Source organism: Myxine glutinosa, chromosome 1 (genome assembly GCF_964187855.1).
Source record: "Myxine glutinosa chromosome 1, kmMyxGlut1.1, whole genome shotgun sequence".
Classification (NCBI taxonomy): Eukaryota; Metazoa; Chordata; class Myxini; order Myxiniformes; family Myxinidae; genus Myxine; species Myxine glutinosa.
In genome coordinates, this window is record NC_136261.1 from 21,993,714 (window position 1) to 22,009,721 (window position 16,008).

At 38.5% G+C, this 16,008-nt stretch overlaps 1 protein-coding gene across 5 annotated transcripts in view; it reads right to left on the minus strand.

The window, feature by feature from the left end:
• The window catches only part of LOC137413445 (limbic system-associated membrane protein), a 323,855-nt gene that overhangs the window by 205,479 nt on the left and 102,368 nt on the right, over nt 1–16,008 (minus strand). For all 5 annotated transcript variants that reach the window (XM_078767254.1, XM_078767341.1, XM_078767299.1 and 2 more), the window contains exon 3: nt 4,590–4,671. In XM_078767254.1, coding sequence (XP_078623380.1) covers nt 4,590–4,671 — 82 coding nt within the window. The remainder of the gene's footprint in view (nt 1–4,589; nt 4,672–16,008) is intronic.

The window sequence follows — 16,008 nt, forward strand, 5'->3', positions numbered from 1 at the left end:
GGGTCTTGCGTATTGCGTATTTGGGTTTTGCATATTGCATGTGGGTCTGGGTCTTGCGTATTGCGTATTTGGATCTTGCGCATTGCATGTGGGTCTTGCGTATTGTGTATTTGGGTCTTGCGTATTGTATTTGGGTCCGGGTCTTGCGTATTGCGTATTTGGGTCTTGCGTATTGCATTTGGGTCCGTTTGTCTTGCGTTACCCTTGCCAGACGACAGCGTATCGTTACCCTTGCCAGACCTTGCCTGAAAACGTAAGGTATCGGTACCCTTTCCAGGCAACAGCGTATTGCATTTGGGTCTGGGTCTTGCATATTGCGTATTTGGGTCTTGTGTATTGCATTTGTGTCTTGCATATTGCATATTTGGGTCTTCCTATTGCATTTGGGTCTGGGTCTTCCGTATTGCATATTTGGGTCTTGCATATTGCATTTGGTTCCAGATGTTGCGTATTGCGTATTTGGGTCTTGCGTATTGCATTTGGGTCCGGGTCTTGCTTATTGCATATTTGGGTCTGGGTCTTGCATATTGCATGTTTGGGTAATGTGTATTGCATATTTGGGTCTGGGTCTTGGGTCTTGCGTATTGCTTATTTGGGTCTGGTTCTTGGGTCTTGCGTATTGCATATTTGGGTCTTGCGTATTGCATATTTGGGTCCTGCCTATTGCATGTGGGCCTGGGTCTTGCATATTGCATATTTGGGTCTGTGTCTTGCGTATTGCACATTTGGGTGTTGCGTATTGCATATTGCGTATTTGTGTCTGGGTCTTGGGTCTTGGGTTTTGCGTATTGTGTATTTGGGTCTGGGTCTTGGGTCTTGCATGTTGCGTATTTGGGTCTGGGTCTTGGGTCTTGCATATTGCGTATTTGGGTCTTGCGTATTGCGTATTTGGGTTTTGCATATTGCATGTGGGTCTGGGTCTTCCGTATTGCGTATTTGTATCTTGCGTATTGCATGTGGGTCTTGCGTATTGTGTATTTGGGTCTTGCGTATTGTATTTGGGTCCGGGTCTTGTGTATTGCGTATTTGGGTCTTGCATATTGCATTTGGGTCCGTTTGTCTTGCATTACCCTTGCCAGATGACAGCGTATCATTACCCTTGCCAGACCTTGCCTGAAAACGTGAGGTATCTTTACCCTTTCCAGGCAACAGCATATTGCATTTGGGTCCAGGTTTTGCATATTGTGTATGTGTGTCTTGCGTATTGGATTTGGGTCTTGAGTATTGCGTATTTGGGTCTTCGTATTGCATTTGGGTCCGTGTCTTGCGTATTGCGTATTTGGGTCTTGCATATTGCATTTGGATCCGGGTCTTGCTTATTGCATATTTGGGTCTGGGTCTTGCGTATTGCATATTTGGGTCTTGCGTATTGCATTTGGGTCCTGGTTTTGCATATTGCATATTTGGGGATTGCATTTGGGTCCAGGTCTTGCGTATTGCGTATTTGGGTCTTGCGTATTGCATTTGGGTCTGGGTCTTGCTTATTGCATATTTGGGTCTTGCATATTGCATGTGGGCCCGGGTCTTGCGTATTGCATATTTAGGTTTGGGTCTTGCATATTGCACATTTGGGTATTGCATATTGCGTATTTGCGTATGGGTCTTGGGTCTTGCGTATTGCGTATTTGGGTCTGGGTCTTGGGTCTTGAATATTGCGTATTTGGGTCTGTGTCTTGGGTCTTGCGTATTGCGTATTTGGGTCTTGCGTATTGCGTATTTGGGTCTTACATATTGCATGTGGGTCTGGGTCCTGCGTATTGCTTACTTGGATCTTGCGTATTGCTTGTGAGTCTTGCGTATTGCTTATTTGGGTCTTGCGTATTGCATTTGTGTCCGGGTCTTGCGTATTCCGTATTTGGGTCTTGCATATTGCATTTGGGTCCGGGTCTTGCGTATTGCTGTTTTGGGTCTTGCGTATTGCATTTGGGTCCGTTTGTCTTGCGTTAACCTTGCCAGACGACAGCGTATCTTTACCCTTGCCAGACCTTGCCTGAAAACGTAAGGTATCGTTACCCTTTCCAGGCGGCAGCGTATTGCATTTGGGACTGGGTCTTGCATATTGTGTATTTGGGTCTTGTGTATTGCATTTGGGTCTTGCGTATTGCATATTTGGGTCTTCTTATTGCATTTGGGTCCGGGTCTTCCGTATTGCATATTTGGGTCTTGCATATTGCATTTGGTTCCAAATCTTGCGTATTGCGTATTTGGGTCTTGCGTATTGCGTTTGGGTCCGGGTCTTGCTTTTTGCATATTTGGGTCTGGGTCTTGTGTATTGCATGTTTGGGTAATGTGTATTGCATATTTGGGTCTGGGTCTTGGGTCTTTCGTATTGCGTATTGCATATTTGGGTCTGGGTCTTGGGTCTTGCATATTGCTCATTTGGGTCTGGTTCTTGGGTCTTGCGTATTGCATATTTGGGTCTTGCGTATTGAATATTTGGGTCTTGTGTATTGCATATTTGGGTCTTGCCTATTGCATGTGGGCCTGGGTCTTGCATATTGCATATTTGGGTCTGGGTCTTGCATATTGCACATTTGGGTATTGCGTATTTGTGTCTGGGTCTTGGGTCTTAGGTCTTGGGTTTTGCATATTGTTTATTTGGGTCTGGGTCTTGGGTCTTGCATATTGCGTATTTGGGTCTGGGTCTTGGGTCTTGCATATTGCGTATTTGGGTCTTGCGTATTGCGTATTTTGGTTTTGCATATTGCATGTGGGTCTGGGTCTTGCGTATTGTGTATTTGGGTCTTGCGTATTGCATGTGGGTCTTGCGTATTGTGTGTTTGGGTCTTGCGTATTGCATTTGGGTCCGGGTCTTGCGTATTGCGTATTTGGGTCTTGCGTATTGCATTTGGGTCCGTTTGTTTTGCGTTACCCTTGCCAGATGACAGCGTATCGTTACCCTTGCCAGACCTTGCCTGAAAATGTAAGGTATCTTTACCCTTTGCAGGCAACAGCATATTGCATTTGGGTCCAGGTCTTGCATATTGTGTATGTGGGTCTTGCGTATTGGATTTGGGTCTTGAGTATTGCGTATTTGGGTCTTCGTATTGCATTTGGGTCCGTGTCTTGCATATTGCGTATTTGGGTCTTGCGTATTGCATTTGGATCTGGGTCTTGCTTATTGCATATTTGGGTCTGGGTCTTGCGCATTGCATATTTGGGTCTTGCGTATTGCATTTGTGTCCTGGTTTTGCATATTGCATATTTGGGTCTTGCATATTGCATTTGGGTCCAGGTCTTGCGTATTGCGTATTTGGGTCTTGCGTATTGCATTTGGATCCGGGTCTTCCTTATTGCATATTTGGGTCTTGCGTATTGCGTATTTGGGTCTGGGTCTTGGGTCTTGCGTATTGCATATTTGGGTCTGGGTCTTGAGTCTTGCGTATTGCGTATTTGGGTCTGGGTCTTGGGTCTTGCGTATTGTGTATTTGGGTCTTGCGTATTGCGTGTTTGGGTCTTGCATATTGCATGTGGGTCCGGGTCTTGTGTATTGTATATTTGGGTCTGGGTCTTGCATATTGCATATTTGGGTATTGGGTATTGCATATTGGATATTTGCGTCTGGGTTTTGGGTCTTGCATATTGCGTGTTTGGGTCTGGGTCTTGGGTCTAGCATATTGCATATTTGGGTCTGGGTCTTGGGTCTTGTGTACTGCATATTTGGGTCTTGCATAATATTGCATGTGGGTCCAGGTCTTGTGTATTGCATTTGGGTCTTGCGTATTGCATATTTGGGTCTTGCGTATTGCATATTTTGGTCTTGTGTATTGCATTTGGGTTTTTCATATTGCGTATTTGGGTCTTGCGTATTGCATTTGGGTCCGGGTCTTGCATATTGCGTATTTGGGTCTTGCGTATTGCATTTGGTTCCGGGTCTTGCATGTTGCATATTTAAGTCTTGCGTATTGAATTTGGGTCCGTTTGACTTGCGTCACCCTTGCCAGACGACAGTGTATCATTACCCTTGCCAGACCTTGCGTGAAAATGTAAGGTATGGTTACCCTTGCCAGACGACAGCGTATTGCATTTGGGTCCATTTGTCCACACAAAACGCGAGTACTGTATGACTATTAATTACATACTATTGAAATTATAATGGTAATGATAATGATAATGAAAATGATACCTAATGACAATGAGAATGGTGCATAATGATAATTATAATGATGATAACGATAATGATGATAGTAATTAATAATGATACATAATAATGATAATAATGGTCCATAATGATAGATAATAATTATAATGGTAATGATAATGAAAATGGTACAAAATGATAATGAGAATGGTGCATAATGATAATTATAATGATGATAATGATGATAGTGATTAATAATGATACATAATAATGATAATGTTCCATAATGATAGATGATAATTATAATGTTAATGCTGGTAATGTTGGTTTGTATCAGAACAAATATTCGGTAATGTATGCGAATTACTACAAGATGGGCCAACCCACTCGACTCAGTAACTACTGAACTTTGCATGCATGAACTTTCATATTTATTTTCTCTACTTGAAGTTACAAGTAGAAGGTTTTATATTGCAGTGTGAAACAGAGACTGCATAGGTCTACATACAGCAGGATGGCAGTCTCCCCTTGTCTGATGGTCACATTCTCGCCAGGCCGTCCGATCACCTCCACCGCAAAGACGCCCAGTTCTGTATAACACAGCAACCACCACACAAACAGTCAGAATCAGCAGTCCGAAGCTAACCTTCAAGTCTCCAGCACTTAGCACCCAATGTGCACGACCTCGCACCCAACACACGGCATGCCTCATTACTCAATATTCAGCACTCAGCAACAAGTATCCAATGCTTGCCCAAGCCTCTAAACTCATAAAAGGCTCCAAGAACTCGGTCTTGAGGTCTTAATTTTCCCTAGCATTGAGTGAAAAGGAAACAGAACGTGCACTGTGTGCCACCCAGATGAGGGGATTAGTCCCGCTCACGTCCGTTGCGGTGCTGAAACCGCTGCCATCCTTGCCAAGCGGGGAGTGTGTCGACTTGATATCACCGGCACAAACTCGAGCTCACTCTGCCAACCCTTAATAATTCAGAACTCTGTCTCTGCTGAAGTTGTGGAGAGCTTCATGGACCTTTTTGTAAATCAAATATTTATTTGGCAGGCCATTGGGTTAGCTTGGAAAGCAAATTTGCTTCTCAGTAACTCGAGGCCCTGAGTTGGCTAGATGGAAAGATATAACCAAAAGATAACTCTACACAAGTGGGTAATGTTACCTCCCCAAACACTAAAGATAGCGTCTCCATCATGACATTTTACACGCAAATGGCTGCCGATTTGCAAGAAATATTTACTGCACAGGTAACTTAAAGAAATCGGCTTTACGAGGGGAATTAACATCAAAGGCGAGAAAGAACCCGCATAATTAAAAAATACAGCCACGAGCATTAATCATCAAATTTGCATGTTCAAATTGGCCCTAATTTGATTCTAACGTGTGTAGATGAGGGAATAAAGAGAATTACGAATGTCACTACTGTGGTAATTGATAATTATTGCAGGGGGAGTGAATTAAAAGAAAGAGGCCCGTGCAGGCTTAGCGCAAGGTGTTTCCACCCAAAGTCACACTGTATATATTGATCACGCAGCGTTACCAAAGCCAAAATGGCCCACCAATCATTTGGTTGCATAAAGCATTGATACTTTTTTTTTATTTTTTTGTTATTTGTGGCTTTTTTAGTTATTTGTTGCTTTTTAAAATCATTAGTTGCTTGTTTAGTTATTTGTTGCTGTTTTTAGTTATTTGTTGCTCATTTAGTTATTTGTTGCTTGTTTAGTTATTTGTTGCTTGTTTAGTTATTTGTTGCTATTTTTAGTTATTTGTTGCTTTTTTTAGTTATTTGTTGCTTGTTTAGTTATTTGTTGCTTTTTTAGTTATTTGTTGCTTTTTAAAATCATTAGTTGCTTGTTTAGTTATTTGTTGCTGTTTTTAGTTATTTGTTGCTCATTTAGTTATTTGTTGCTTGTTTAGTTAATTGTTGCTATTTTTAGTTATTTGTTGCTTTTTTTAGTTATTTGTTGCTTGTTTAGTTATTTGTTGCTTTTTTTAGTTATTTGTTGCTCATTTAGTTATATTGTGACTTTTTAAAATTACTTTTTGCTTTTTTTAGTTATTTGTTGCTTGTTTAGTTATTTGTTGCTTGTTTAGTTATTTGTTGCTTGTTTAGTTATTTGTTGCTTGTTTAGTTTTTTGTTGCTTGTTTAGTTATTTGTTGCTTTTTAAAGTTATTTGTTGCTTTTAAAAATCATTAGTTGCTTGTTTAGTTATTTGTTGCTGTTTTTAGTTAGTTGTTGCTCATTTAGTTATTTGTTGCTTGTTTAGTTATTTGTTGCTATTTTTAGTTATTTGTTGCTTTTTTAGTTATTTGTTTCTATTTTAGTTATTTGTTGCTTTTTTAGTTAATTGTTGCTTTTTTTTAGTTATTTGTTGCTTGTTTAGTTATTTGTTGCTTGTTTAGTTATTTGTTGCTTGTTTAGTTATTTGCTGCTTGTTTAGGTATTTGTTGCTTTTTTAAAGTTATTTGTTGCCTTGTTTAGTTATTTGTTGCTCGTTTAGTTATTTGTTGCTCGTTTAGTTATTTGTTGCTCGTTTAGTTATTTGTTGCTCGTTTAGTTATTTGTTGCTCATTTAGTTATTTGTTGCTCGTTTAGTTATTTGTTGCTCATTTAGTTATTTTGTGACATTTTTTATATTTGTTGCTTTTTTTATTTATTTGTTGCTTGTTTAGTTATTTGTTGCTTGTTTAGTTATTTGTTGCTTGTTTAGTTATTTGTTGCTTGTTTAGTTATTTGTTGCTTGTTTTGTTATTTGTTGCTTGTTTTGTTATTTGTTGCTTGTTTAGGTATTTTTTGCTTTTTAAAGTTATTTTGTGACATTTTTAGTTATTTGTTGCTTGTTTAGTTATTTGTTGCTTTTTTAGTTATTTGTTGCTTTTTTAGTTATTTGTTGCTTTTTTTAGTTATTTGTTGCCTTGTTTAGTTATTTGTTGCTTGTTTAGTTATTTGTTGCTTGTTTAGTTATTTGTTTAGTTATTTGTTGCTTTTTTAGTTCTTTGTTGCTTTTTTTAGTTATTTGTTGCCTTGTTTAGTAATTTGTTGCTCGTTTAGTTATTTGTTGCTCGTTTAGTTATTTGTTGCTCATTTAGTTATTTGTTGCTCATTTAGTTATTTGTTGCTTTTTTTTAGTTATTTGTTGCTTTTTTAAAGTTATTTGTTGCTTGTTTAGTTATTTGTTGCTTTTTTTAGTTATTTGTTGCTCATTTAGTTATTTTGTGACTTTTTAAAATTATTTGTTGCTTTTTTTAAGTTATTTGTTGCTTGTTTAGTTATGTGTTGCTTGTTTAGTTATTTGTTGCTTGTTTAGTTATTTGTTGCTTGTTTAGTTATTTGTTGCTTGTTTAGTTATTTGTTGCTTGTTTAGTTATTTGTTGCTTGTTTAGTTATTTGCTGCTTGTTTAGGTATTTGTTGCTTTTTTTTAGTTATTTGTTGCCTTGTTTAGTTATTTGTTGCTCGTTTAGTTATTTGTTGGTCATTTAGTTATTTGTTGCTCATTTAGTTATTTGTTGCTCATTTAGTTATTTGTTGCTCATTTAGTTATTTCTTGCTTTTTTGAGTTATTTGTTGCTTTTTTTGTTATTTGTTGCTCATTTAGTTATTTTGTGACATTTTTTATATTTGTTGCTTTTTTTAGTTATTTGTTGCTTTAGTTATTTGTTGCTTGTTTAGTTATTTGTTGCTTGTTTAGTTATTTGTTGCTTGTTTTGTTATTTGTTACTTGTTTTGTTATTTGTTGCTTGTTTTGGTATTTTTTGCTTTTTAAAGTTATTTTGTGACATTTTTATTTATTTGTTGCTTGTTTAGTTATTTGTTGCTTTTTTAGTTATTTGTTGCTTTTTTAGTTATTTGTTGCTTTTTTTAGTTATTTGTTGCCTTGTTTAGTTATTTGTTGCTTGTTTAGTTATTTGTTGCTTGTTTAGTTATTTGTTGCTTGTTTAGTTATTTGTTTAGTTAATGGTTGCTTTTTTAGTTATTTGTTGCTTTTTTTAGTTATTTGTTGCCTTGTTTAGTAATTTGTTGCTCGTTTAGTTATTTCTTGCTCGTTTAGTTATTTGTTGCTCATTTAGTTATTTGTTGCTCATTTAGTTATTTGTTGCTTTTTTAAAGTTATTTGTTGCTTGTTTAGTTATTTGTTGCTTTTTTTGTTATTTGTTGCGCATTTAGTTATTTTGTGACATTTTAAAAATTATTTGTTGCTTTTTTTGGTTATTTGTTGCTTGTTTAGTTATTTGTTGCTTGTTTAGTTATTTGTTGCTTGTTTAGTTATTTGCTGCTTGTTTAGGTATTTGTTGCTTTTTTTAGTTATTTGTTGCTTGTTTCGTTATTTGTTGCTTGTTTAGGTATTTTTTGCTTTTTAAAGTTATTTTGTGACATTTTTAGTTATTGTTGCTTGTTTAGTTATTTGTCACTTTTTAAAAATTATTTGCTGCCTTTTTCGTTATTTGTTGCTTTTTTAGGTGTTCATTGCTTTTTATTTATTTGTTCTTCCCGCTCACAATATTTAGGGCTGATCACATGTGAAAATAAGTCTGAGAATCCCGATGACACATGATCTTACCACACAGTGATTCAATAAATATGATTTTGCGTAATAACAACGTTGAGTGGCACAGGAGGTGGATCATATTTTCTTTTTCCAAACCTCAAGCAATTCTATCCTCTGTTCAAAATGTAATGATCTTCCAACCTTTGAGAAAAAAATCCAAGTCTTCATATGATATTTACTTGGAATCAATCTTAAATCAATTGTACTCAACATCCATATGGCAATACGTCATATCTTTACATCGTAGCATAATTACGTCCAAGCAGATATTTTGACGTTGAGCCAGAAAATGAGAACTTGGTTAATGGGGGAAACTCTGGCAGGTCTGACCTAGGTGAGGCATCCAGACATTATTAAGGAAATCAGAATTACAACAGAACATTAAAAGTCAGCTTTTTCTATAATAAATGAAGTCAATTACCATAGTTTTACCATTTTATGTTTTCATCGGTTGCACATGTTTTAATCACATATTCACTACAGTAAGACATGCAGGGAATATATAGACAAGATCAAGATGTTTATCATGACATACATAAATAATAATAAGAAGAGCCACTTATTTTGCATATTCCCATGAAGAGGGCTGCCAATGTAGTACATCCTTAGCTATAGGGCAAAATACTGGATGGGGCAACACTCCGACACTGGAAACTGGAATGGTTCATCCTTCCCAGTAAGCTGGTACTCAACAACAGTAAGCTGGTTATTTTGCCAACATCAGAAGGATGACAGGCTGAATCAACTCACCTAATGTTATTTTAAAGGCACAATAGGGGCTCAAACTCAAGAACCTAAGATATAAAGCCAGCTACCTTAACCATTAAGCCACAATGTACTCGACGTGATCGGATTAGGTAGAAATCCTCCAGCTCATTACAAACGAAATGGTGATATGCTTGGAATGCAGTGGTTATGGTCTCTAATCTACAAATTATTTAATGGCTGAAGTCTTTCACGAACTCGCAGGCCAGGCCAGATGGTTGTCTAATGATGGCAGGAGTTTGTAATTTATTCCACGTGCCAGCCATAATAATTATTTGCCAACTCTTTGCGAAAGACCCTATGGGATCTTGAACTTCCACTAACAAATGCTAGCAGAAGGGACACCCAGAAACATGTCCATCCTAGGGAGGACACATTTTGTTATGCAACACCCCGCCTGCAAATCCGCTTGAGTATCAAACCCAGGCTAGACAGTGCAAACATAAGTGTGCTACCTCTGCACCATCCTGTCACACAGAGACTATAGTTTGTTGCAAATTATTATGTGTTGAGCATTAGGATGGACTGAGAAATTGCAACAAATTGTAGAAGCAAGTATCCATTTCCTATTTCAATTAATTTGGAGTGGGACTTTAAAGCTCCATCAGTAAACAATTGTTATGGGTTAAGCTATTGTAAAACAAAGAGGAAAATTGAGTCAGCATTGACTGCAAAAACAAGTTCAACTAGAAAGAGCAATCAGATTGCAGACCCTCACCAGGACGTGCTTTCAGTGGTTTTTAAGGCTTTTGTGTTAAAACAAATATGGCGGCCAAACCACGTGACCGATGACGTAATCATTTTTTCTCCACCAATTTATCCCTAGATGCTCAAGAAATTTCATCTTGATCGGATGAAGTTTTGTACTTGTCGAATTATGACGTCATAATGGAGGCACCTATGACATCATCATTGACATATGTTATTCCACATAGAGAGTTTACAATGAGCCATGTCTCAATTTTTTCGATGCAAAGCTTTCTGAGATATCGAGGTGCAACATTTTTCGGTTTTTCCGACATGGCGGCCAAACCACGTGACCAATGACGCCAAAATTATCATTAAAAAATTCTACCGGTGGAGTTGCATCTATGGTGAAAATTTCCTGTCAATCGGACCGATTCCAGAGAAAATCATATTTATTCTGTGCGGACAAACAAACAGACAGACAAACAGACAGACAAACAGACAAACAAACAGACAAATAAACTCAAATGCAATACCCTCTTCACATGCGAGGGTAACTAGAATGAGCAATTAAAGATTGCATATCCTCGCCCAGACTTGTTTTGTGTGGTTTTATTGTACATATTTTATAAATGTACTCACATTATAATTACTAGCAACAGTACCCGCCCTATGGGCGGGGCTCCAATTGGAAAGCCCAAATGAAAAGGTAAAATATCAGAAATTGAAGGCTTTTTATTTTAAACGATTCATATAAACATCCGTTGAATCATATCACACGCAAATCATCAAAATCTAAACAGTACATGGCTAAACAGTACATGGACAATCACGTACCACATATGTCTCGCGTCTCGCTCGCTCTCATGTTGTCCCAATAATGATCCTTCCGCAGGTTCACCTACGGAAACCTTGTTGCGACTTTTACTTCCTCTAGACAGTCAAGTTCGCTCATCTTTTCGGTGCACCGACACGAGCCGAGAACGGCCCGTGCAGGGGCTGATCCGAGGATCTCACCAAACCAACCGATCGGTAGTAGCGACGGGCGGTGTGTACAAAGGGCAGGGACTTAATCAACGCAAGCTGATGACTCACGCTTACTGGGAATTCCTCATTCATGGGACACTGTCTCAAGCCCCAGGATGGGGCTCAGCAGTTTACCCGAGCTTGACGGTGAAGGGCAAGGTACACGCTGGCCCGTCCAGTGTAGCGCGCGTGCGGCCCCGGACATCGAAGGGCATTAAACGTTCATTAAACATTAAACGTTCATTGAACATTAAACGTTCATTAAAGGATTACGAAACGAAAAACATTACGAAATTACGTTCAGACCGTCACGTCAAACACTACCGTGAACACATACATTGTCACAACATCGTCACAATGAGAACATCGTCACAATGAATGTTATGCGAACGCGAATGTTATGCGGGAGTCCAAACCTGAGAATGCTGGAGACCAAAGCTGAAATTGGGAAAACTAAATAGCCTATTTTACTCCTGGAGATCCCAGGATGACCCACCCAAATTATCTTTGCGATCGGTTCAGCAGTTTTTACTGTACCTTCGAACAGACATATGGACATTTGGTGAATTATAGTAAGATACATACTTGATAGACGTACTCACACTCTAATCGTACATTACTTTATAGACACTCACATTCTAATTGTACACATACTTTATTGACACTCACATTCTAATTGTACATACTTTATTGACACTCACATTCTAATTGTACATACTTTATAGACGTGCTCACATTGCAATTGTACATACTTTATAGACATACTCACATTCTAATTGTACATACTTTATAGACGTACTCACATTCTAATTGTACATACTTATTAGACGTACTCACATTATAATTGTAGATGTTCCATATCGGTACAAGGTTGGGCTGGAAAAAAAAGAACGTGTAGTACAGGCAACTAGGTGGCGTTTGTGATCTACTTCAGGACATTCTGTGCGGACAAACAGACAAACATACAAACAGACAGACAGATACCCAAATGCAATACCCTCTCCTTTGGCGAGGATAATAACACAGATAGCTGTGTTATAACACAAAGATAGCACAAAGGGGCATCATCGTATCCACGGCAGTAGTATGGAAATAGGGGTTCCAGCTCACTGTGCCCCAACATGGTTCAACATGGTCCAACATGGTTTAATATGGTTCAATATGGTCCACTATGGTTCAACATGGTTCATTTTTCAATTTTCCCAATTTTCCAAAAAAAAATGATTTAATTTCCAATTTTTCTATTTTTCAATTTTCAATTTTTTATTTTTATCTAATTTTCAATTTTTTCAATTGTATAATTTCCCCAATTTTTTAATTTAAAGAAAATTTGATAATAACAAAATAATGCTTTTTAATGCACGATCAAAACATTCAAATAAATTGAAAGCTCTATTTGAAGTACTATATCATAATATGGCTACAGTTTGTTTTACCATTAATAATAAAGTGTTTATATCTTGAAAAATATACCACACATAAAACGTTAATTAAAATCGAATTAGATGCTGAATATTTTGAAACATACAAGTATAATCATTCAGAAGCAATCCATGTAGGATTGGGCTCAAATATTAACCACTTTTTTAATTCATAAAGAACAAGATCGAGATTGTTTTTAAAATGGAAACCCCCTTTGAATTCATCATAGATATAACTTCATTGGTGGATAATTCCAATACATGGTTAAAAATTAACACCGAATCTATTCAAAATAACATACCGACCCCTATTCAAGATTATATGTCTAATCCAGTTCTCATTTCAATACAACAGGCATTTCAAGGCCATTTCCCCTGCTAGAGCGGGGGTTAGCCTTGCGGTCCCCATGAAAATCTTCTCCATTTTGCCCTATTTTCGTGCATCTCCCCTTGTTAACCCCCTTGCCCGCATTTCTTCTTCCACCATCTTTAGCCAAGTCTTTCTTGGTCTTCCCCATCCTCTACTTCCTTCTGCATTCATTTCCATCACTCTTCTCAACCAGTCACTTTCATCCTTCCTCAACACATGACCAAACCATCTCAACCTGTTTCTCTTCACAGCATCCATCACAGGCTCTATTCCCGTCATCTTTCGCAATTCATCATTTGTCTTCCTCTTTCTCAACGATACTCCACACATCCACCGAACCATTTGCATTTCCAACCTTTCCAGCCTTTGTTGCTGCTCTACGTTCATTACCCATGTCTCGCTCCCATAAATCATAACACTTTTCACACATGCAGCATACACCTTTCCCTTCAGCTTCAACGACACTCCCCTCCGCGTCAGCACGCCACTCAGTTCCTGAAACTTCTTCCATGCACATCTCACTCTAGCAACCGTTGCCAAGTCTGATCCACCTTCTCCATTCAGCATGTCTCCTAGATAGCAAAATGTTTTCACACCTTCCAGCTTCATGCCATCTCCAAGATCCAACTAAACATTTCCTCCATCTGCAGCTCCCTCTGTGCACACCTTACACTTGAATTTAGCTGCCACACTGGTTAATGACCCTCTCAAACCACTACATTTTTGATGAACCCACTCAGCGCACATTGTACATTGAATAGAGTTCACTCCGACACCCTTCCTACACACAGCACAGGGCCACTTCCCAGTTCTTTCCACCTCACGACATGCTTTACCACTTGCCATCACCTTCGTCTTTCCGATATTCACCTTCAGACCTTTTGTCTCCATACATTCCTTCCACTTGTTCATCTTCTCCTTCAGTCCATCCATACTTTCTGCAATCAACACCAGATCATCTGCATACAACAACTCCCACGGTAAACCCTCCTTTACGTTCTGAGCCAGCACCTCCATCACAGCTACAAATAGTAGTGGACTTAGTACCAACCCCTGATGCACTCCCACCTTCACCTCAAACTCACCACTGTTCCCGTCCTTTGTCCTTACAGCTTTGCGCGCTCTTTCTCATTTCAATATATCATTTCAATGATAAATTTTAATATGCTTTGTCGTTCTTTTAAGGCCCCTATTATTGAAATAAAACGCACGAGAAATATTCTTTATTTTATATTCAAAATAGTACATATCTCAAAGGAAGTTGTTTCTTTTAAGACTAACGATGATGATTTAGTAACCGATTAATGAAACGAGTGATAAAACAAAGTGCGATGAAACATGTGATGAAATATGTGATAAAATGTGTGATCCAACTATGGAACACGCTAGATTAACCTATCATCATTATTTCAAATCCGAACAATTTACTCGTATCGGAAAAATTGGCTCGATATCTAATAAGCCTATCACTATATATACCGAATTAGATGAAAATAATCAACCCAAACCATTATTATTATATTGTAATAGTAATATCGGTATTGCAAAAATTTATATTATGCCAACTACAGATGAATAATACAGTTGAAATAATATAAAATAAATATAAAATATTTTTAATATACAATCAAATAAAATATTGCTTTTCAAACGATAATTTATCCATTATGGTTCAACATGGTTCATTTTTCAATTAGATAATTTTCAATTATATAATTTCCACAATTTTTTTCTTTTATTGCCAAATTTTTTTTGGGTTGAAATAAAAAAAATTCTCCCTCTCAAGTGATTGTTATCCGTTTAATTAACTTATTCGGAAAATTACTACTTTTATCCCATTTATTTTTTTATTTTTTTTGTATACATAATCGAGGCTCGTGAAAGAGCTAACATTTATCACACAAACAAATCAAACAGACAAACAAACAAAGTATATAAAAAAGGAGCGGTAGACAAGATGGGGAGAGAAGGGGAAGCACACAAACACAACATTTGAGAGCAGGGAAATCGGGAATGTGTGGGAGGGAGGGGGCTTGGGGGGAGGCGGCGTGGGAAGGGGGGGGAGGTGGGAGAAGTATAAACACAAGGACACCAAGGACTTCCAGGAAAGAAGTTGGTATTTCAAAAAAGTGGATTTGGGGTGAAATTAGCAGGGGTAAAAAAGATCAAGGTTTTGGATGGGGGAAGATAAGAGATGGTGGTGAACAGCTGTTTTAAAGACCTGGAGGGAGGAGTGGGATTGAAGAGAGTGAGGGAGTTTGTTCCAGAGGCGGGAGAAAAGAGGAATGAAGGAGTGAAGTTGAGCAGAGAGTCTTGATTTTGGCAGTTTCACCAGAACTGGGTTGCTGGCAGATCTTGTGCGACCTGTAGGAATATTTGTGGGACAGAGCCCAGAGAGAGCTGGAGGAGCAATGCCGGAGAGGAGTCAGTAGAAGACAGAAAGAACACCAACCTGCCTGTGGTGAGTAAGTGAAAGGCCCCCGGAGATAGCTTCATCACGGGAGATTCCAATGATTCTGAACGCTTTGGTTTCAACAGCGTGAAGACGAGCTAGGTGTGAGGCAGGAGCACCAGCCCAGAGGGGAGAGCAGTATTCCATTGAGCTGCGGATGAAAGCCTTGTATGTGGTGAGGAGCTCAGGTGTGCCAAGGAAGGACTTCGCATGACGGAGGATGCCCAGTCGGCGACTGGCTTCGGAGGCCAGATTTGAATTGTGGTTTTCCCAGGAAAGATCATGGCAGATAGTGAGACCCAAAAGCTTGAGTGACAGAACTTCTTGGGGAGTATTATTCAGAAAGTGGATGGGAGGGTTGTCCAGTCGGTGTTTTCGGAGAGACATCGTAAGAGTGTGAGATTTGTCAGGATTGAAAGACATGTGCCACTTGTTTGCCCAGTGAGTGATTTTGTCCAGGTCTGCAGAGAGTGAGGAGGCTGCAGACTGCCGATCTGAGGGATGAGGAATGGAGCGGCAGAGAGTGGAGTCATCAGCAAAGAGATAGGGAGGATTTTCAAGAGAGTCGGAGAGATCATTGATGAAGACCACAAAAAGCACAGGGCCCAGAGCACTGCCTTGGGGAAATGTTCTCCTTAACATTTCTC